The 20723-nt window shown below is 45.1% G+C and overlaps 2 protein-coding genes across 4 annotated transcripts in view; both read right to left on the bottom strand.

Moving 5' to 3' along the window:
• Positions 1-3232: 3232 nt before the first annotated feature.
• kcnk9 (potassium channel, subfamily K, member 9) lies at positions 3233-19163 on the bottom strand. Of its 2 annotated transcripts, XM_088366066.1 has the most exons (3): positions 19131-19163; positions 15551-16028; positions 3233-6628 (listed from the first exon to the last, which is right to left on the bottom strand). In XM_088366066.1, exons 2-3 carry the CDS (start codon positions 15831-15833, stop codon positions 5739-5741), a joined length of 1173 nt encoding a protein of 390 aa, XP_088222192.1. In that variant the 5' UTR covers positions 15834-16028; positions 19131-19163; the 3' UTR covers positions 3233-5738. The 2 variants fall into 2 exon arrangements, with proteins under 2 accessions (XP_088222192.1, XP_088222191.1); XM_088366065.1 differs by lacking the exon at positions 19131-19163 and having other exon boundaries at positions 15551-18271.
• Positions 19164-19568: 405 nt separating this feature from the next.
• The window catches only part of trappc9 (trafficking protein particle complex subunit 9), a 54328-nt gene continuing 53173 nt past the window's right edge, over positions 19569-20723 (bottom strand). For both annotated transcript variants that reach the window (XM_088366057.1, XM_088366058.1), the window contains 2 exons: positions 19954-20177; positions 19569-19807 (listed from right to left, as the gene is read on the bottom strand). In XM_088366057.1, the coding sequence (XP_088222183.1) occupies positions 19628-19807; positions 19954-20177 (404 nt within the window). In that variant the 3' untranslated portion in view covers positions 19569-19627. The remainder of the gene's footprint in view (positions 19808-19953; positions 20178-20723) is intronic.

Below are 20723 nucleotides of genomic sequence, written 5' to 3'. Positions count from 1 at the left end.
AAAAAAACAAAAAAACTTTAAGAGTTGTTCTTACCTGCCCCGTAAAGTGCGACCCCTTGCCCCCAGGCCCTTCCCGCCCGTATCAGCAGGCCCGCAGCATCTTGATCCAAATTGCGCTAAAGTGGCGTCAAATTGTGTTGAAATATTCCCGGGTGAAAATCCAGTGTGCAGTTAAAAATGTGAGATGGCTTGAAAGAACCTTGCGGAGGGAGAGAGGGAGGGAGGGAAGGAGGGAACAGAACAGAACAGTGGTGGGGGTGGGAAGGAGGGGTGTTGGCTTTCATGCTACTGCTTTAAAAACGAGGTGGCCTATCCTTCGCTCACACATAAAAAGCAAGGCCAATTATAGATGCAACTTTCAGGATATTTTGGTCCCCCCCACCCCTCTTACGTTTTTTTTTCTCCCCCCCTCCCTTCCTTTCAAGCTGAAGAGCCTCTCTTACTTTTGGAGCATCCTGCCGCCACCACAAGAGTCCACATTGGCACGGTGGCGACGCCCTTTTGGGGCTGCTCCCGCTGGGCCGGGCTGGGCCGGGCCGGGGCCGGGCTGGGGCAGGGGCCGCACGCTTCTGGAGCAGGCCTGTGTTTAAGTTGGCCCAATGATTACAGAACAGCATTACTTGCGACGTGCCGTTAGATGGAGAAACTTCTCTGATCCTATTACGCAAATTTAGTGCGGCTCTGACAGGTTTACGTGGATTGGACCGCAACATCTGTCGGGTTTTTTTTTTTTTCAAGCATCATTACATTTACCTCATTGGGATTTTTTTTCTTCTGGGCTGATGGCCAGTTAATCACAGGGCGCATTTCAACAAACTATTTGTGAAATTACAGTGCTTTTTTTTTTTTTAACTAGCAATATTTTGCCATAACAAAGCGCTTTACAAAAATTCATATTGTAAATGTGAATTGTAAAATTTGCACATCAATGTTGATTTTGGTTTTATCTGAAAGCTCAGACTTTTTACTCGTTCTAAACTTAAAACAGATAAAAATGAAGTTAGCCTACTTGAGCTTTCCGTGACTTATTTCACATGCATATGCATTTTTTTTACTGATTGTCTTTGTTAGAAAAGGATTTCCCACTCACATAGAGCCAATTGCGAGTCTTTAATTAACACAACATGCGTGTTTCTTGAATGTGGGAGGAAGCAGGTTGAGAGAATCTCAAAACAGAAAACCCCTTTAAAGTCCTAACCACGTTCCATCTACATTTTGAGTACATCAAGCAAACAATTGTCCATCCCACATGACATTTTCCCTCAAAGGTTGACATTATGCGCTATGTGTGAAGGGACGCAATACGGAAAATAAAATCAACATAACCTCCGAAAGTGGGTTACACCCTGAACGTTTGCAGGTCAAAGCCAAGCAAAGCTTGAGAGTTTCCACATATTAAAATGCTCTATGGTACTTTTTTTTTTTAAATCATCCGCCACAATCTTAGAAAATAAATCTCCAGCGCTGCAAAGCGTCAACATTTGAATGTGACAGACAAGAAATAACAGAGCCAGTCCATCCAGGCCTATTTCCAGCACCTTTGAGAGCCAGGCTATGTATAGCTGGATGCACGCCACAGACTCCGTCCAATATAGCAATATTGCCTCTGTGCTATCGAGTTGCATCTCAGTTTTTGTTTCGTTATGCCATAGCTATGTCTAATAGGGATAAATAACTCTGGCGCCACCTTGTGGCATCTATAGGCCACGGTCGGTTCTCTTCCGGGTAAAGTAAGCTGACCCATGGCCTCTTTCTGACGCATCGCTGACAAATGGCGGCCAGGTGTTTTTGAATGTCGGCCATATTTAGCCGCTAGGCAAAGAGTTTGACCGTTCAGACGCAATGGCGTATTTTTAACTCGTACTATACGCACCTCTTGAACAAAACATATATTTCGTATCAGTCTCATGACGCAATTCATTTGACTTGTTTATTGTGTGACTTATTTAGTTTCCCTTGCTTATTTGCTTTCATAACATTGTTATTTTCAGTGCATGAAAAAAATATATTTTCAATAAATGGGAGATTCACATAGCTGAAATGTGACTTGTAGTTATTTTTCTCATTTTGCCACTAGATGATGCCAAAGACCACCTTTGTGAGAGAACGTTGTGCTGACTCTCAGAAGTTAGGAACACAACTTGTATTTTTTTTTTTTCCTACAATTCACTTTTGTCTATGCATAAGAGTAATGTTATCACATGGAGAAATGAAATCGTAAGTCATACAAAGATAAAATGTCAAAAATAACAGAAAAAGGAGATTACAGTTAACTTGTATTTATATATTCATGAAAATAAAACTAAACATTTTAGGCAGTTCCAATTTTGAATTTTGCCTTCTTGAAGTAGCTACTTAAATATGTAAATGGTTAGAGTGCCTTGAGTATTACAGGCAATATCGCATTTGATGAAATGCATTGATTAGATTCTCTCCTGTTTCATTCCTTCTGGGATCTTCCTCTAATCAAAGAGTGATAATGAACAAGATTCACCATGCAAGCCGGCAGCATTGTGCAACTCAATATGGAAGAAAATATACACAAGCCTGCAGGAAAGTGTCCAAGCGCGCAAGCTCAACAACCCCGCTCGCTGTGTTTCATTTGAGCTCCATTACTCAGCCTCATTTATTGAATTTGGGCGGATGACCGTCGCTGGCAAAGGAGCAGTTGAGCATCTTGATGGAATATTTAATGAAAATCTTCGACCACCGGACTTTGCTCTTCAACAAAAACAAACAAAAATGGGTAAAGGAAACCAGGCACCTGCTTATTGCGGAGCTCCATCAGGGTTCCAAGGCAACTTGGCTCCACAAATTACAGCTCTGCAGCGCGAGGAGGCCCCGAACGCCCCTCTGCTAGTGCTCTTAATTGTGTGGCCCTCTGGTTCGCCTGACGTTTGTGTAGCGTGTGGTATAATTACGCCAACTTGGGCCACTGCTTATTTCCCCACCTGCTGAACAAACAGCTGCACTGGGTCACCGCGTGGAGAAAGACGAAGTTGTATTTTTGACCACAACATAGGTGAAATGGTTAATCTCGTATCGTTAAAACATCATTAAATTCAACACACCTCTGTTCTTTGCTGTGATTGGCCAATCTTCATGTCCACAGGTGAGCAAGCATGCAAATGGATGACCAGGGATTCAAACTGAGAACCTGTTGACTGTGAGTCAGACCCGCTCCGGTGTATCAGCCATGATAGAAGACAGAAGGCTTTTAAAAGCTCAGCATTTGTTTGTTTTATTATTCAAGTGTGCTATGGCTTCACCCAGCTGTGCCACGCCACCCAGTGAGTCACCCGCACCGAATCATGCACACATCCTTTAAAAGAGCAACAAAGGTGCAAAGCCAACTTTTAAATAAACTACGTAGAATGTTCCTTTACCTTGGGCTTTCTCTTCCGCCACTGCTGACTTTAGGCATGATCGTGTAACCGCATACTCAAGACTCCTGTTTTAGAAATACGGTAGGCATGATTTGTTCAATCACAGAGAGGATGTAACACAAACAGCTGTAATGGGTCATTGCTAACAGAGGAATGGACATCCACTGGCGGAGCTACAGGGGGTGGCGCGGGGGCACTACCTCCCCACCTAAAATAGGCTTGGACTCCCCCAAGTGAAAGGTCAGAGTATTTCTATTCACATATAATATATATATATTTTTACCAGTGGAGAATTTTAGGGGTTTGTTTTAAAAAAAATTATCTAGCCACCCCCCTGAGGGGATTTTTTCTTTAGCTCTGCCAGTGTGGACAACGGCGCCACATGCAAACTAACAGTTTTTCTCAGCTTTGCAATGTTTAGGGTGGAAACACGACGAGCCTTATGCCGGCGATGCTGTGTGTGCGCGTGTGTGCGTGCCATCTGTCGAGGACCTAACATGTGGCACGGGCCGAGAGCAGACCAATCAGAGTCATACTGTATGTGGCGGATGAGTAGGGGGGCGAGGGAGGCATTGGAAAATTGATTTGACATTTAGGTGAACAAATTAGCTGAGGCTGATATTTACAAAAAAAACAACAACAATACAATACGTATGTAGGAGTCAATCACTACTGTTTGAATGATCATAATTAAAACATCATAAAATTATGAACTGATCCTTATAAATCCGTTTTAGTTTGAATCTTGCCATAACCGTTTGAAAGATGCCCACGGTTTCTTCAAGGCACAGGTATTACGCAAATGTGTAAAAATACATATGCCTCTATTTTGTTGTAATTATTCTCGAGCTTGATACAAACATATAAGCCGGTCGTGTTCCCATAATGAAACAATGTTTATCTCACTCACCATTGCCTTGTTCGTGTCCATTTGAGCCCCATCAAGATTGAATCCAAAATAAAATGACTTCTCTCATTTCACGAGACAAGGCAAGATGGGCAGAGATTTGAACTCGTAAATATATTTACATTAGCTATAATTTAATAGAGGAATGAGCGCTTTAGTCTTGTGCCACATATGAAAAGCTAAAATTGAGATATAAACAATATACAGTTGAAATGCTTTCACCTTGCGTTCATAGACCAGCTGTGAGAGAGAGAGAGAGAGAGAAAAGGCAGATTGGGCTTTAAAACAGGCCGTCTCGAATATCTACAAAGGAGACCTGGCCTGGCGAGATGATGCACCTCAGTAGTCTTTCTTGGAAAACTTCTTGGATTATTATTATTTTCTTTGTTTTTTTAGAAGAACGGAGGTATGTACATTGTGTGTCATTTGAAAAGGAGCAAAGCAAAACAACCAAAACAAGGCGCTTGGTTCAAACCTGAGAGCAGTTATTGGCGAGTTTGACCAGGCGGGACGTTAAAATGCATCGACGGAAAGCAGATCTGGTTGAAACATAAAATGCAAAAGGGACTTGATGTAAATTAGGTATGGACTGATAGTCACTGGCGGAGCTAGAGGGGACGGGATAGGGGCACTGCCCCCCCACATTTTTTATTTGTTTGCTATTTTTTCTATCTTTTCATCAATCTGCCTAACCTGTAATGAACCCTCATCAGAGTTTTGGGAAGATTTTTGGGGGTTTGTTAAAAATGTGTTGTTTTGCAGACCCCCCCTGAGATATCCTTGCCCCTACACACACACGGGCCACCCAAGGAAAAAATTCTCACTCCGCCAGTGCTGATAGTTACACATTCAATCCAATTATACCCCAAAGGATCATGCTGATGATTAGTAGCGGTTCATTAAAAATCATTGTAAGGAAATTCAAATGCCCATATCTCATCCTTCGGACCGCCGTCTGCCTCTTGACCTATTTGTTCCTTCATAGAAATAATGGATGTCCATTTTATGTAAATCCTGACATCATTTTTTTTTTTTTTTGAAAGGTGGCCAGATATGATCTTGCAAAAGGAGAATGAAATGAATAACAGCAGTATGACCCTTTGGATTCCAAACGAAGCCGCTTGGCGACAGACAAAAGAAGGTCACAAAAACTACCAATTATTAGATGCACATGCTAATATTCGCAACCATGTTTGTGTGTGATGGCTTGTAGAAAAATCATCAGCGACGGACGGGTTCTTCAAGTTGAGGTGAAGCGTGCGTCCTGTCCTCCCTTATGAAAAATAGCATCTCCCCAAGTTTCTAGAGTCCATCTGGAAGGTCCAACAAATGTTTGTAAGTGGTAATCCCTTGAAAAAATAGACATCCATGCTTCATGCTTTGCATCCCATGAGAGCGTTCTCCATCAGGAGCAAAAACCAAAAAGGGAAAGTGCTTGACATGGCCTAGATGGACTTTCTCCTCCTCATGAGATGGAGCTTCTCGGTGAAGCTGCGGAGGCCCGGCGACACCGAGCTGATGGGCGACGGGTAGAAGCTGTTCTTCAGCGTGCTGGGCGAGATCTCCTCGATCTTGTAGGAGATGGAGTGATAGTAGTGGCCCGGGTTCAGATGCGAGCCCAGCGAGTTCTGGTGGGAGAAGGCACATCCCAGTCCGCCCATCAGCCTCCCGGGGACGGGAAGCTCGTGCGAGCGGTAGCGCATGCAGGAGCACACCGAGTGCAAGTCGCTCATCTCCTCGCGGCGGTTCTCGCGCCCGCCTCGCCGCCGCCCTCGCTGCAGCGACTCGTCCTGAATGTGAATGATCATGCTGTTGCGGTTCCCCGCCAGCGAGGCCCGCTCCTCGGCGTCCCGCCGCTCGTCCTCGCTGTTCATGGTCAGGAAGCGCAGCACCACCAGGTTGAGGAAGGCCCCGATGACCGTCAGGCCCACCAGGATGTACATGAAGCTGAAGGCCACGTAGAGGGGCTTCCTCTGAAGGGCCCTGTTCTTCTGCAGGGCCACAAAGTCCCCGAAGCCGATGGTGGTCAAGGTGATGAAGCAGTAGTAGTACGACTGAAAAAAGCTCCAGTCCTCGTAGTGCGAGAAGGCGGCGGCGCCGATGCACAGCGTGCCGATGCAGGAGAAGAAGCCTACCGTCACCATGTTCTCCATGGAGACCTCGGTGATGCTCATCCCGCAGCACTTTTTGATGCGCTTCAGGAGGTACTTGACAAACGTGTTCATCCTCTCGCCCAGACTCTGGAACATCACCAGAGTCAAGGGGATGCCCAGGACGGCGTAGAACATGCAGAAGGCCTTGCCTGCGTCGGTCCCCGGCGCCGCGTGCCCGTACCCTGACGGAAACGAGAAAGAAATGCATGAGTTGGAATTTTTGTTTACAGTGCAGCCTGCCAAAAAAAAAGCAGAGGTGGAACTGGCACGCGGCGCAGCGGGGCGGGGTGGGGTGGGGTTATCCAATTAGTTTGCCGAGAGGTAGATGAGTTTGGAAGAGGGGAATCTAATGCGGAGCCAGTGACGCTTTTAGCTAATGAAACTTAAGCTGCTGACTCACAAACGGGCCTTTGCAAATATTGCACTTTTCAAAACTCTATTACAGAGAATGTGTCGCAAACAGATGTCGCGTCGAGCCGGTCGAGGCTATTTGGAGAATAATATAGCGCGGAAAACGTGTCATTTGGCGTTTGCATCACTTGACCGCTTCTTTTTGGAAAAAAAAAGAAAAGATTATTATAGAGGCTCTCGAGTACAGTGTCGCTTGAAAGCGCTTTTGTTTCAAAATGACTCAATGATGTCTTGTTGTTGTCTTGGGAACGCTCGTATTTGTTGTGCCGGGCACAGGTGCTTTTGTGCTTTGCGTGTGTGTGCACAGGTGATGCTTGTGTGTGTTTGTACAGAGCCACGAAAACACACACACACACACGAGCACACGCACAAAGAGACTGCTTTGAAATAAAATCAGAAAAGACAGTCTGCGAGTCAAGGCAAACAATTATGACATCATCTGCGGTTGCTCGTCAATGTTACATCACCTGAAAATGATGTAAACATTCATTGGATGAAAGAAAGGAACGAAACGCGATATGGTCCAATGATGCGTGCAAATGTTTGAACTTAAAAAAGGCTCCAATCGATGGCGCGATCAACTGACCGAGTCCATAATGCAAGACGGGTGAGAAACAAAAGCGCCTGCCGTGTTCTACACTGCATGAGTCAACTCGTATTTGGCCGCTTTGCACTTATTTGGAGCGTCTGCCCACACCTCCACCAGTGCGCGTGCGCCAGGGCCGCAAAAGTGTTGGACTTTTGAGTCATTGATGCTCAAATTGAACTGACATGGCATGAAAGGGCAAAATCTATTCCCATGTGACTCCATTCTAATATGCACCATTTTTCAATTATCTCCCCATGCAAATGGCAACAGCCTAATGAATACATCAACACGGAACGGCAGATTTCATCCCCGTGAGAAGACAAATGAGAATATGTGTGCGGCTCTAATAAGCTATACGATGACAACTGCATATTATACACATAGTACTTCCCAATGACTTTTCACTCAATAATCCAAGAGCCACATTCAAATTTGCGATGGCATTAGCATATTACACTGTGCTTTTTGTTTTTTTCATTTTTGTTAACAGTTCCGCTCTACTCCGCCGCTCCACCGAGAGCTGTTCTTGTTAAATCGTTCCAAATGAACAGTTGGCCTAAAAAAAAAATCTGCAAAAAAAAAAAAAAAGACACCTAAATTAAGTATAGCAGTCACACGAGGCCTCGGTCTCACTGGTTGATTAAGATTAAAATGACTTGCATTGCTAACTTATTCACTGGGTATGTCTTAACTCACCAAGGACTAACACCTCAATTAGACCAAACAATTGTTGAGTTATGTCGGAACAAATCAGATGTGAGAGAGCCAATAAATCATTCAATCAAAACGGTCTCGCTCCTGAATAATCACCAAATTGAAACGAGAGTTTCAGGACAGGCGAGCGAGTGCTTTTCGAGAGCTCCAAACACAAAAGCACCTAATGGTCGTCTTGCATCCCGGCGGGCAAAGCAGATCGACTTTATGGGGGCTTTTCAGTCTGGCTGTTAGAAATCACCCCTTTTAGCTCCAAAAAAAAAAAAAAAAAAAAAACAGCTGGGAGCTGTGTTAACTTTGCCATAATGGGGATGCTTTTGATTTTTATGGAGATAATTGGGCTCCGGGGGGTCATAGCGTGGCATTTGATGGCTGAAGGGGGGTAGAGCGCACCTATTGATGCAAAGGAGTGTTTTAAATCTCAGTCGCCAAAAGCCAGAAAAAAAACTGAAAAAGGGCAAATGGGTTCTGCTTCTTTTTCAAAATCTTTTTGACGCTACAAAATGTGTCTAAATGACTCGACATCAATGATAATACAAGAAATGTTGAAGTCCTACTAAATTTCACTTTTTGTCATGAATTATTTATAAAGAAGTCAAGGCCGACACTCATTAGCACCCGCGACTACAAGTGTCGAGCACTCGCTTAAACCAGCAGCGCCTTTTCCACGTTTCATCTGCCTCCAACCTTCTCAGGTAGCCCCGAGGTGTGCATTGCTGCGGGCTTTGGCATTTTAATGAAGGTCAAGAGGAGCGCAGAGGTGAGAAGACGTCAGGCCAGTTAAGGGGGCTGCCCGGGTTAACCGGGAGCTTGACAACTGTCAGCAAATCTGCCCGGGATTCATTTTTGCCTTTGACTTGAGGACACACACTAAACATACATCAAATCATTATTTTCGCTTGATAATTCTGTTGAGCCAAATTGGAATTTTTTTTGTGTGAGATAAAAAAAAAATCTTTTGTGAAAGGGACAAGTGTAACGAGGTACACGTCTTGGTCATCAGACATCTCAGGTATGAGATTCAAGTGCCCCAGGGAAGAATATTAATAACAATGCACGCCGCCTGCATTCAGATGTTCGCATTTCATGTTCTAAGTTAGACCAGGCTCACCGAGTTATTGTAAAAGGAAGCCTCGGGTCGCATGCTCGGGCAATTATTGGCTAAATGAACGGGAATGAATTCATTTCATGCTATGCCGTCTTTGTTGGCCTCTTCGGAAAAGTCGGAACGCTGTCGAGCACATAGATATGCAGCATTTCCCTCCCTAAGATGTTCCAACCAATGCAAAAAAAATACTAGCTCCGCCAGTGAAGCAAAGAAGGCTGCATTGGGATATTTTGAATCAGCACTGATAATAATATTTTAGCATAAAAATGTAGTGGATCACCCAGCCAGTGTTGGAAACATAAATAATTGAAAGATTCAGGAGGAAGGAAAATGGATGGCCCTCAGCAATGAACACGAGGAGGCAACAGATGCATGTGGTGACGCCAAACATTGCGAGGAGCTGTCAAGACGCCCGCCGCCTTTTCGCCGTGTGACAGCTTGTCACACACTCAAATGTGATTGGGTGTCTTGGCAGAAGGCTGCTGGTGACCACCATGACCCGCATGGTCCAAAGGTCCCAGACCCTCAATCCAAGATGCAACTGAGTCCGCTTTGAAATAAATGCGAGTCACATGAAGGAGTGACTGGTCGTGCGGCTCAAAACTTGAACATGGGCGCCGTCGTAAAGAGCCAAAAGGGGATGCAAATGAATGGTCAATTATTTAAAAGTCATAAATGTCTGCTGAGCTGTGTGGAATAAAACCAGAGTGATGTTTGCCTCATCCGAAAGCTGCAGCTGAGTTTTAATGCTGGCAACAAGGTAGTTTAGTCTGATCACCAACATTTTTATGTTTAGGTTGTGATTTGGGGCCGGTGCTTTCCCCAAGCAACATAAAGTGGCATGAAATTGTCTGTCATTGTCTTTTTAATGTGCTAAATAGTTCATTGAAGAGTCTTTCAGAGTTTTTTATTCGAACCGATCAATAGAATAGATTTGTAGGGGGAGAAAATATACTACGTTGTAAGATTCCGACCTGACGTCAGCGATAATTTTGGACCTCTTTACTTTTACATGAACAAGAATGGGGAGCATTTGCATTATACAAGAATAGTAGTCATTTACAAAATGTTGCAATATTTTTAAAAATATATATATATTACGGAAATCATTCAATTCATTTTTATAATCAGTCTAAAATTTGTTTTTTTTTTATTAATTTGCTACATCTTAATTCTCATAGGATGATCAAAACTGAGCAACTTCATCAGACAGGATGAGTAATGAGAAAAGCAAACAAAAAAATCCAAATCAAAAAAACAAACCACACGATGCTCATCTCACAGGTTTACAACCTGTGTGGGTCAGTGCTCGTGCCAGCTTCTTTGTATTTGTTTTCCACCCTGCAGAGGAGCCGCATTTAGCAACAGAGGCACTACTCGCGCTTATTCCCCAAAAAAAAATAGCAATTCGGAGCGAGCGGACCGCACACTGTTCACCAGCCGCCAACGCAGGTTTTCATGCTGCTGTTGGGCGCCGATAACTCACAAGAGTTACACATGCACACACACTCCCACCGAATCAAGTGCTTGTGAGACAACTGCGTGGGAGCGCATTACAGCGCCATTTCTTCGCGGGGAAGATAATCGTCACCGTCCGGAAGGAGAGAATTAGCAGCAGGTGGTCCGCTGGAGTCATGTGGGTCATATAATCATCACTGATATCACAAAGCCTTTCCCCAGCCTTGCCGCGTTCTGTAATTTCCCCTAAAGATGCCAGAAGCTAGCGGGAAAGGACTACTTTTGTCTAAATGAAGCTCTTCAATTCACTTAATAAGATTCCGCTGAAAAGCAATCGGTTACATATTTGCAGGTCATGTCAAGGTTATCTTTGTTTTTGTTGTTTACCTCAGCCAAAGTTCTCCTGTTGTCTCGGCTGATTATTTTTCTGTAATGAAGTAACGTATTCCTCATTTCGCAACCTTGTGATTTATGTTGGGTTTTGTCATAAAGCAGCAAAACAATAAGCCCGTCAAAGCTAAGCACGAATCCTGTTTGGCCTGTTTTCTTTCTTTGTGATAGCTGCTTTTGATTCCTCACTGTCAATGCATGCTTGTGTTGAGCCCAGGGGCAAAGTGATGCACACCAGAGACAGATTATCAAGCCACTTCCAATTAAATACTGCACGGACACATATCTAGGTGTATTCATGCATCATAGAACCTTCTTTTTTTGTTTTACCTTTTAATGTATTGAATAACTATTCTGATTCTGTTGAATAAAATCAGAAGGTAAATGGCGCAGACTGCAAAAGAATTAAATAAATAAAAATATTAAATACTACTACTAATAAATAATATTAATCAAATATTTTGTGCATATTAGATTCGTGAAGGCTCGCTAACTTCAGCTAGCTCAGTCAAGACGCAGACCTCAGCCAAGGCTTGACTTATCCCATATCCAACACAACAAGTTTGGAGATTGTTTTTGTCTTTCTTGTGGGCCACATCCATTATTAATTTGCAAACCCTCAAAAGTAGCCCAAAAAATAGCAGAATGCCCCCGCGGGGCAAGCTAACCCTAAACGAGATAATTGCTCTCTGGGGGACTTTGCATACTTTGTCCAACATTCTGTGGACAACAAGAACTTTACAGGAAGGATTTATGAGCTTAATGATATTAAAAATGCATTATTTATTATATAATAAGCATGTTTTTGATTGAGGGAAATTGGGTCATTTTTGACCTAAAAATGTTTTTGTACAAACATCCTTTGTAAACTGTATGCATCATCTGAACAACAATAAAAAAAAATGTTTAGCTAACTTCAAATGTCTCCTATTTGCTGAGCCCAACAGTTCTCACCAATGAGTTAATGATAGTATTTGCATGTCACCATCAACACATTGGCTCCCTATGTGCGCTCCTCATCCCTCTTAGAAGACAGACAGTTGCTCACGTAGCGTGACGGGCTACTTATTGAAAAATGTCGTGCCGGCGCACTTTGCTGCCAGTAGATTATTTTCACTTTGCCGAGGCCGCCCGCCGGGAGCTTGATGGAGACTTTGGCGCCGATCGATGGGAATATTTTCCCGCTGTGCCGGTGATCACTGTGGGATTCGGACGTGCCGGAGACGACAGGTCTGGACCTGCGATGGACCCCCTCGGAGTGTGACAGTCGGCCCCCTCGTCTGTTAGAGCGGCCATCAAGTGAGCTCTTCTTACGAGTGAGATGAGGTTAATAGACTGCATTGGTTCACTATGTGGCAAGTCTGAGATATTTTTTGCCCCGAGGGCCCCCCTGAGAAAAAAAGGCCTAGCTCCGCCAGTGTACAACTGCATAATATTACTTTTCCATCAAAATGGAAATCTCTACTTTTGTGTTTGATGTCTTTTTGCGGTCACTCAGTGCACACCATATATATACGGCCGTGTTGATATTTCCGACATTTAGCCGAGATGACTTTGGTCTCCCGGCAACGTGGCGCGTCGCCCATGTAGCCGCGGCCACTCTTGTAGCGAGAGACGCCGCTGCAGCTGTCGTGGCTAAGTGTCACATTCTGTGCAATTACTCCCTGAAATCAACAGAGTCAAGCTGCAGGTCAGGAAGGGATGAAAAAAAGGAGGGAGGGGAGCAGCGTTGGGGCTGGAGACGGCTACTTTTTCAGAATTTCCTTCAGATCTACGACGATAATGAGGAGGTAAGAATCTCCTTATCAATGGAGTGTTGTGAAGCGACACCTCCGGCTGATGGTCTTTTTTTATCTCCTCGCCTTGATATTCAAAGGCAAACAATTAATCCTGATATCGACCTCAAGTTCTATTACGACTGGAGATGAAGCCAACAAAAAAAAAACAAGGTACAATACATTATGTGTAAACACGTGATGGTAATGCATTTCAAACTATAATAGGTCATTTTTCGTAGTATGTCGGCACTACTGGCTCTGGAGTCTGCTGCATATCAAATGAGACATAATTGCAATCGTTAATGGCCTTACGACTTTAGTGCTACATGATAACGATGCAGGAAATGGACCTAAATGGCTCTGAGATCCCTTTAAAGCACTTCAACAAAATAATATATTTACAGCATATTGCTCTATTAGCTTGCTCGCTCACTTCCAATATACCAGCGTAATCTCCATGACTTTTGAACGGCATGCTAAGTTTAAGTGCACCCTTTTGTCACTGCTGATATGCTCCCAATGAACACATTGAAGCTCCTTAAATGCGTGCTACAAGTTAGTGTGCACCTGGTGAACCCGAAAGAAAGTTCAGATGTTCTAGTAGGCAGACATATTTGTAGTCACGTGCCTTACAGCTGGATATATAATAAGGGTTGCAGGAATTGCTGGCAAGTACTGGCTGTTTAGTATACGTGACAACAATCTTCTGTCTTTCTTATATTGTATAATTGGGCAGTGTTTTACTTTATTCTTCTAACATGGCATATTTAGGATGTTTGTTGACCTGGCTCAGGTCTTGAGTAGGAACACAAAGCATCAGCTATCTTAATAGATATCTTATTGTATTTCTTCCAGAGCTGCACGATGACGGCCGATATAATTAGTTTCCACAAACAGGGCCGTTGACAGGGGCCAAATGATTCCCTTATCTTCGCCGCAGCGATTTTTCCACTTGTTCAATTTCACCGGGCCGAAATCAACATTTGATCCCGGGCGCGGCACGCGACGCCGTCTCATTATTTTGCAGAAAAAAAAAAATCCTCGCACTTGAAGGCTGATAAGACAAAGAAAAAAATGCCGTGAGCCGAATGTGATTGAGAGTCGGCACTCAACCTCGGTCCACCTTTCTGACGAGCTTAGGTCCGAGTCGGTCACAATACAATCCGATCCCAGCGCAACCATTTTGCCAGACGCATGCCGACTCATTGGGCCTTGGACACTCCAATGTCTTTGCACGGTGATTATTTCATCCAGCGTCCAGCCACAAACGCCCCACAAATCGACAGCACCATCGAGAGACTTTGGCGTCCTCATTTTCCCACAGAGAGGCCGCAGAGAATGCAAGCACTCGATAGGAACATGAATATTACAGTGGCTCGGCTAGCCGTAGCCTGGAAACAACAGCGAGCGGAGAGTCGTCGACCGCAACTGGCGGCTGCGGCCCCGCTCTTAAGTGTTGCCTGGCAAAATGTGGAGGACAGGGCCCTGCGGTGCATTAGCCTCTCAAGCCCTCACCTTGAATAACAGCATGTGACTCCCTCCCCATAATGGAGGGGCCCAGTAACCTCCGCACAAGGGGGGGGAAGTTCAAGCAACAAGTCGAACCGAGTCAGTCCAACAACACGGCTGAGACACACCCACCGGCGCGTGAAAAGAAAACGTGCGGCAGCTCCAAATAAATCTTCAAGATGCAAATGCGCTTCGGCAATTAGCGTCAAACCGGGGTGACTTATGTTCCCTTTGAGGGCCAATCATGAACCATAAACGCAAGCTATAAAAACACAACAGGGGAAGGGAAGGGAAGGGAGGAAAAAATATATATTTCTATCATTCTGAGCTTTCACAGTTCATCCTTAATTTCCCTTTTTGTTGCGCTCTTCCAAAGAGAGGCCATAAAGGGGGCGGAGGAAAATCATAGCTGATGATGATTGGCCTTTCACGACGTGTCATGTCATCCCTCAAATCTTAACGGCCACAACATTAGGCACACCTGCACCATTTTGTGTGTATTACACATTTAAATCGATCTGGATGTATATTTCTACGCAAATACGATACAATTGCTTCACATACAGGATATTGAAATCAATTATTGCAGCCAATCCTATCCACTTATAAGAAACACTTAAGCTTCTTTGCATGGCAATAATTTGTTGGCATGAAGTCAGCATTTTTCAGCTGTACAATATATGACAGACATGCAAACTGTTGCATGGCACCACAGTTTGTATTGCATCACACTGGCTCAAGAGCAAAATATGAGAAAGACCTCTCAGAACAATTGCAGCACAGTCCATCCAAATAAATTGACCCACGGGGGAGGGGGCACGCACGTGTGGCATCGGCAGTGACGTCACCGGCTAATTACATGCGTGATGCACAACACAAAAATTCCGTACAACTTGCAAAACAATTTAAAAATGAATCGTGTTAATCATAACTTTGAAATTCGCTGTGCTAGCGCCAATTGGAGTGCGTCTTCGTGGTGCAAAAGTTGAGTTTAATGCGCCAAATGCAGCGCTTGTTGCATAATTGCAACTAATTACACTTGCAGAGCAACAATGCGAAAACTTTGTTTGAACGGACACCTAAAGGCTCCGATTGCATTCTAAAATGCTATCCGAGGCGTGGACGGAGTGCGTGGATGGCCACTTACCTATGGTGGTGATGACCGTGATGGCAAAGTAAAAGGAGCCGGCGAATTTCCACTGCACCCCGGCTCTGTGGGGCTCGGCCTCCATGATGATAGTCTCCAGCTTGCGGTAGTCGTCCTCGCTGATGTTGTACTTCCCCTGGAGGCGCCGCTCCTCGGCTTCCAGCTGCTCCTTCTCCCTCATCTCGAAATCGGACTCCAGGGCGTCGAAGACGGCGGCCCCCACCAGGAGGTAGGTGAGCGTGCAAATGATCAGGGATAAGGTCCGCACGTTTTGCCGCTTCATGGCCACGAGGAGCCGGCGAGTGAGGGGCTCATGTCCCCTCGTGTTCCCCGGGATGGTGCGACGAGAAGGGAAGAAGCCGAATGCACTGCGCCTGGAGGCGGCGGTGGACGCGCGGAGGGGCGCGCTCCGATGACGGTGGCCGAGGTGGGCGCCTGCGGGGCTGGGGCAGCGGTACGAGAAGCCTGGATCGTGCTCCTGGTTGGTGGAGAGACACAAAAGACTGCTGGAGCGTCTGGACCAGGAGCCCTGCAGCCGCGAGACCCTGCGCAACACCCGTCCGAACCAAGTCCTCCCGGTGCGCAGTGCCATCAACTAGCTGCTGTCAGTACCACCTGCTGGGTTCCGCCGACACCGCGCAGCGAATCATCTGGACATCTTAATATTCACGCGCACAGCGTGTGGAAGCATCCTCCTTAAGTTTTCAGAACCAACCTGTTCGCCTCAACATCTTCCGGCATACACTTTTTTTTTTAAAAAATTTTTACGCACGCATTCCCCAGGCAGGCAAAGGCAGCTGCAAAACAGTTGTTCTTTTTATCCTAAAAATCTCCCAGGGAGCATCCCGACAAAATGTGCTGAGTGGTCAAAAGAAGCCGTGGAGTGAGTGCCACTTGTGGCGAGATTCAAATATTCCACGCTCGCCGAATGACAACAGGTTCCATAGCAAGGGAGAGGAGCTTCCACTCGCTTTCTTGTGCGTGTGTGACGTTTCCGGGGTGAAGACAAATAAAATGCGTAAAAGCACATCAGTCCGCTCCCCGTGTGCGTTCGTGCGTGCGCTCGTGACAACCGCGGCACTCTGAGTGGGTGAGGTGGGGGGGGCGTGGGTTAGCAGCTCACGGATCTCCCTCCCTTCCTCCCTCCACGAACTCAATTAGACAATAATAAATAAATAAAAACTAGCGTGTGCGTGTGCTCGTGCAAAGAGGAGCGTGTGGAGTGAGTTCAGCACGCGTCAATTTAATTCCACGCGCTCGATGGCGCAAAATCTGAGGGAGTCACAGCTTCTGCTTCACATTTCTAAAAGGTGTGACACAAATGCAACAAATTCCGCTTATTCAACACTCCCGTACCCACCCAAAATTTTAATGTCAGCGCGTGACCCCTCCCATTCGCACTAAGTGACCGCTCTAATGCGCAATGGCGTGTGGAGCTGTCCATGGTGCTGAACAGCCTAATAACGTATTTTGCTGCTGCCGCCTCGCTCTTGGCAACATTTTTGCTCGATGTATTTCTGACTAGTTAAAAATAAATATGAAAATCTAAGAAGGTATAATAATTCTTGGGAAAAAAAAACTATTTAGAAAAGACAACTACAATATCTGAACTTTATAAAGCACTTTAAATGGTCGCATGAATGCTAACACTCAAGTAAATAGTTACCAGTTGTCCTGGTCTCAGTTTGGTCCTTGACCCTACATTGCAATGGTTCTAAAACTTTTTACAACCATGTATTATCATCATTTTCTAACATAGATAAAGCTAGTAGACCTAAATGTGATTGTTAGCAGTTAAAAGTTTGCAATGTCTGTCAAAATTGCAAACCATTTTTGCAGGTGTTTAAAAGGTGGATTTCTTTTTGTTGGGCGTCAAAACAGAAAATGTATTTACGGGTGGCAGTATTAGTTACACCACCATAAAGTGGTTGTATTGCGCACGAATGGAATTTAGACAAAGATTAGGGAAAATGTATTGCTGTTGTAATAGCTGAGTAATTTTTTAATTTATTTTTTTTGTTCACATATCGGCCTCAACACACATTCACGGCTAATCAACAGCATCTTGAAGCACGGCCTATATTTAACTCCCCCGTGGTCAACATCTCAAGTCTCGGGCCAACGCAGAACGCCCACAGAACTCCTAATGCACTCGCGGCGGAGACGCTCGGAAAAGAAAAGTTTAATTATGGCGAGCGCCTAGCTTCGTCTCCATGGTGATGAAGTTGCAGTATGATTTTGTTTTTTTTGCTGTGTGTTGATCTCGAGAAATAGAACATTTGAATTGTGATTGATCAAACTCAGGAAGCCGGATTTAGACGGAAATTTGCGTCAATATGATCTACGCTCATTTGACTTGCAGGATTTAGCATATTGCTCTACCGGCCGCTGGGAGATACGTCATTGTCTCCGAGATGATTTGTTAGCTCTGTCAGACCTCAATAGCAGCAAACGCTAACAAGCTCCTCATGAAATATTTCTGCACGAGCTAACGGGGCAAATTGATTGCGATGGGACGCGTGGAAAAAAAAAAACGCCGCCCTTCGCTACGATCACAGTAGCGCTACTAAAAGGAGCGGTAAAGGCAGATCATTTTGATGACACCTTGCGTTGCATCGTTTGTGACACGCTTTTGATTGATGACGTGATTTACAAGACGTGGTGACGCCCCGGTGATGGAGAAGCCCTTTAGCGGCTGCTGCTGATAGACGCAGACAAAGGCCATCACTCATCGACGCTAACAAGCTTTTTTTTCTACTCTTTGTGCTGCGTTTGCTGACGGATGACACTCTTTACTGTAAATGAATACAGTGCGATGCCAAGGACCGCTCACACTTGACCAAACTATTCAGAGGTCAACAGAGCGGTCGAAGAGTCTCTCAGCTCAGTCACATGACTATATTTGGTGCCAATTTGCACTTTCTTGAAGGGCACCCATTAGCTCGTAGCATGGGGTGATGAAAAACACGCCAAATGAGGAAGTAAAAATCCCCAAGTGACGTTGAGAATGTCTTAACTTTATGGAGCATGGGCCTTAAGGGCACAAGAGCCACAAGTGGAAGTCGCGTCTCATGCTGGGCCATCAGCGTGTGGCGTTTGTTCTGTTGTCATGGGGACGGCGCGCTTATCTTTACACAATCTATGGACGGAGTCGCTTCGCATATCATTTCCAGCCACACGTGGACAGTCAAACGATTGAATAAGCGGCTGATGGGGATTCTTCGGCTCAGTCTTCTATCCTAACTTTAAACAAGCCCAGCGTGGGATCATTTACATATCAAGGTAGGTAGTGGGACTTTGGCGGTGGACATGATTAAGTCTCACTGCGGAAAGTAAAAGCGGCTTTAATTGAAGTCGTGCTTCGTTTGCATTTTCATTCAAATTCCTATGAACTTTTTTATAAAAGAGTTTCGGGCTGCTGTCGCACTCGATAAACATTCGCTGAATGAAATGCTTTAAGGGGCGTGGCCTACTGAGTGCTATCAAGATTCGGATTGCATCAAAATATACTCGCTCTGATTCAATGATGTGCTAAAGGCTAAAAACGATCAGTGTACTTACATTTCAAACACAAACTCACCTGTCCATCACAAGCACTGAAAGAACAAAGTTGAGGTCAAATCTCTTTGGTGCTGCAACAAGATGTAACGACCCCTTGGGGGCTCGTACGACCGGGCGTAATCCCGTCTTTGTCATCTTGCTGCCAAGTAAAAGAGATCCACAGAGGTATAGTGCCCAAATACACGTGCACGAATCAAGCAGAATTTAAAATCTTACCTTTCCGAAGAGCTGCAAATGGTTGGAATGACAACGGGCAATCGGAAAAACAACTTTATGGATTTCATTTATTTACATTTGAATGAGCGCTATTTATCTGTAAATCAGTTGGGACGGAAAAAAAAATAACTTACCAAGGTGTACATCTTAGCTACAAACTGGCACGTGGTAGCTAGCCAGGCTAGTTGGCAAGATAACCCCTAACATGGTTGGTTTCATGTTTAAAAAAAGGACATTTACATGTGATGTTCTACTTTATTTACAGATATGAACACTAAATGGATCAGATTGGCGGGCTCGTCAAACAGCGTCTTTTAAAAGGGTGTCCATTGTCCTGATGTGGACGCTGGGAAGAGTGAACCAGGCCAAAGGCAGCTCTCGCCTGGCGCTGTCGTCCTGAAATTTGATGTTAAGGTAGAAATCTCCAGTGTAGAGGAAAAGCAGAGCACCCATGCAGATGGAATTTTCTTTGGGTTTGACCTGGAGACAAGCAGGAAGAATTATTAGCAGATTCCCTTCGACTCATTCTTTCAAACGTCTACGCTGGGAGTTTGTTTGGCTTCCATTGCCATCATGTTAGCACGAAGCAATGAACATTCCTCAGGCAAAAGAGTGTGTGTAGTAACCGTGTCGATGCAGAAGGTGTTGGAGCCGATGAAGGTGACGGCGTCGCCCAGGTCGTAGTTCTGCACCCCGTTCTGGTAGTCCTGATAGGGCACCACGGTCAGCGCCAGCGGGCCCACCGAGTTCTTACTCCGATTGGTCAGCTTGATCTCCAAGGAGACGGCGTCGCCCACTTGGCAGTCGGCGATGACGTCGCAGTCGCACGGCTTCCCGTTCACCAACACGTCTGCAAAGTGGAAATATGGATTTCCAACATGGCGCTGTGCCAAAAAATGCATTTTGAACTCTCCGTGCCATGCAACATTTGATTTAGCCTTCTCGAGAGGCTCCGAAATTTGTTGATTACTTTGATGAACCGACGTGCAAATTAAAGTACATTCAAGCCTATTATGCAAAACCAAAGCACATTTGAAACCTTGAAAAAGAACAACTCGTCAACAACGGAAGAAACATTTGAAGGCTATCAATGTGCGTTAAAAGCTATTCCAGATCCTCTCGCACTCGACTTACTTTTTTTATTCCTCCCCCTGCCAAGCGGAGACCACAATTGCGAGTCATAATTAAACGCTTCCATGCACACATGGCTTTTGTCTCGGACAAGTGACGAGCGAGTCCAAGCTAACCTCGCTAACCTCCCATGATGTGGCCCTTCTTGGCCCAGATGCAGAAGCCAACAGGGCGATTTGATTTGAACAAGGCGACTCCAAAAAACACACACGCAAGCACACACACGGAGCAAATGTCACACGCGTTGTGGTGTCACGCCCGCGGC

The sequence above is a fragment of the Syngnathus floridae genome, chromosome 21 (assembly GCF_059516105.1).
Source record: "Syngnathus floridae isolate MCC-2025c chromosome 21, RoL_Sflo_1.0, whole genome shotgun sequence".
In the NCBI taxonomy this organism is placed as follows: Eukaryota; Metazoa; Chordata; class Actinopteri; order Syngnathiformes; family Syngnathidae; genus Syngnathus; species Syngnathus floridae.
This window is presented reverse-complemented; position numbering and strand designations above follow the sequence as displayed.

Excerpts from the sequence above, each read along its gene's own strand:
- kcnk9 (XM_088366065.1), bottom strand. The coding sequence starts at position 16,142 with ATGGCACTGCGCACCGGGAGGACTTGGTTCGGACGGGTGTTGCGCAGG. Across the intron at positions 6,629-15,550 it reads CACGGTCATCACCACCATAG|GGTACGGGCACGCGGCGCCG; the intron begins GTAAGTGGCCAT and ends CGTTTCCGTCAG.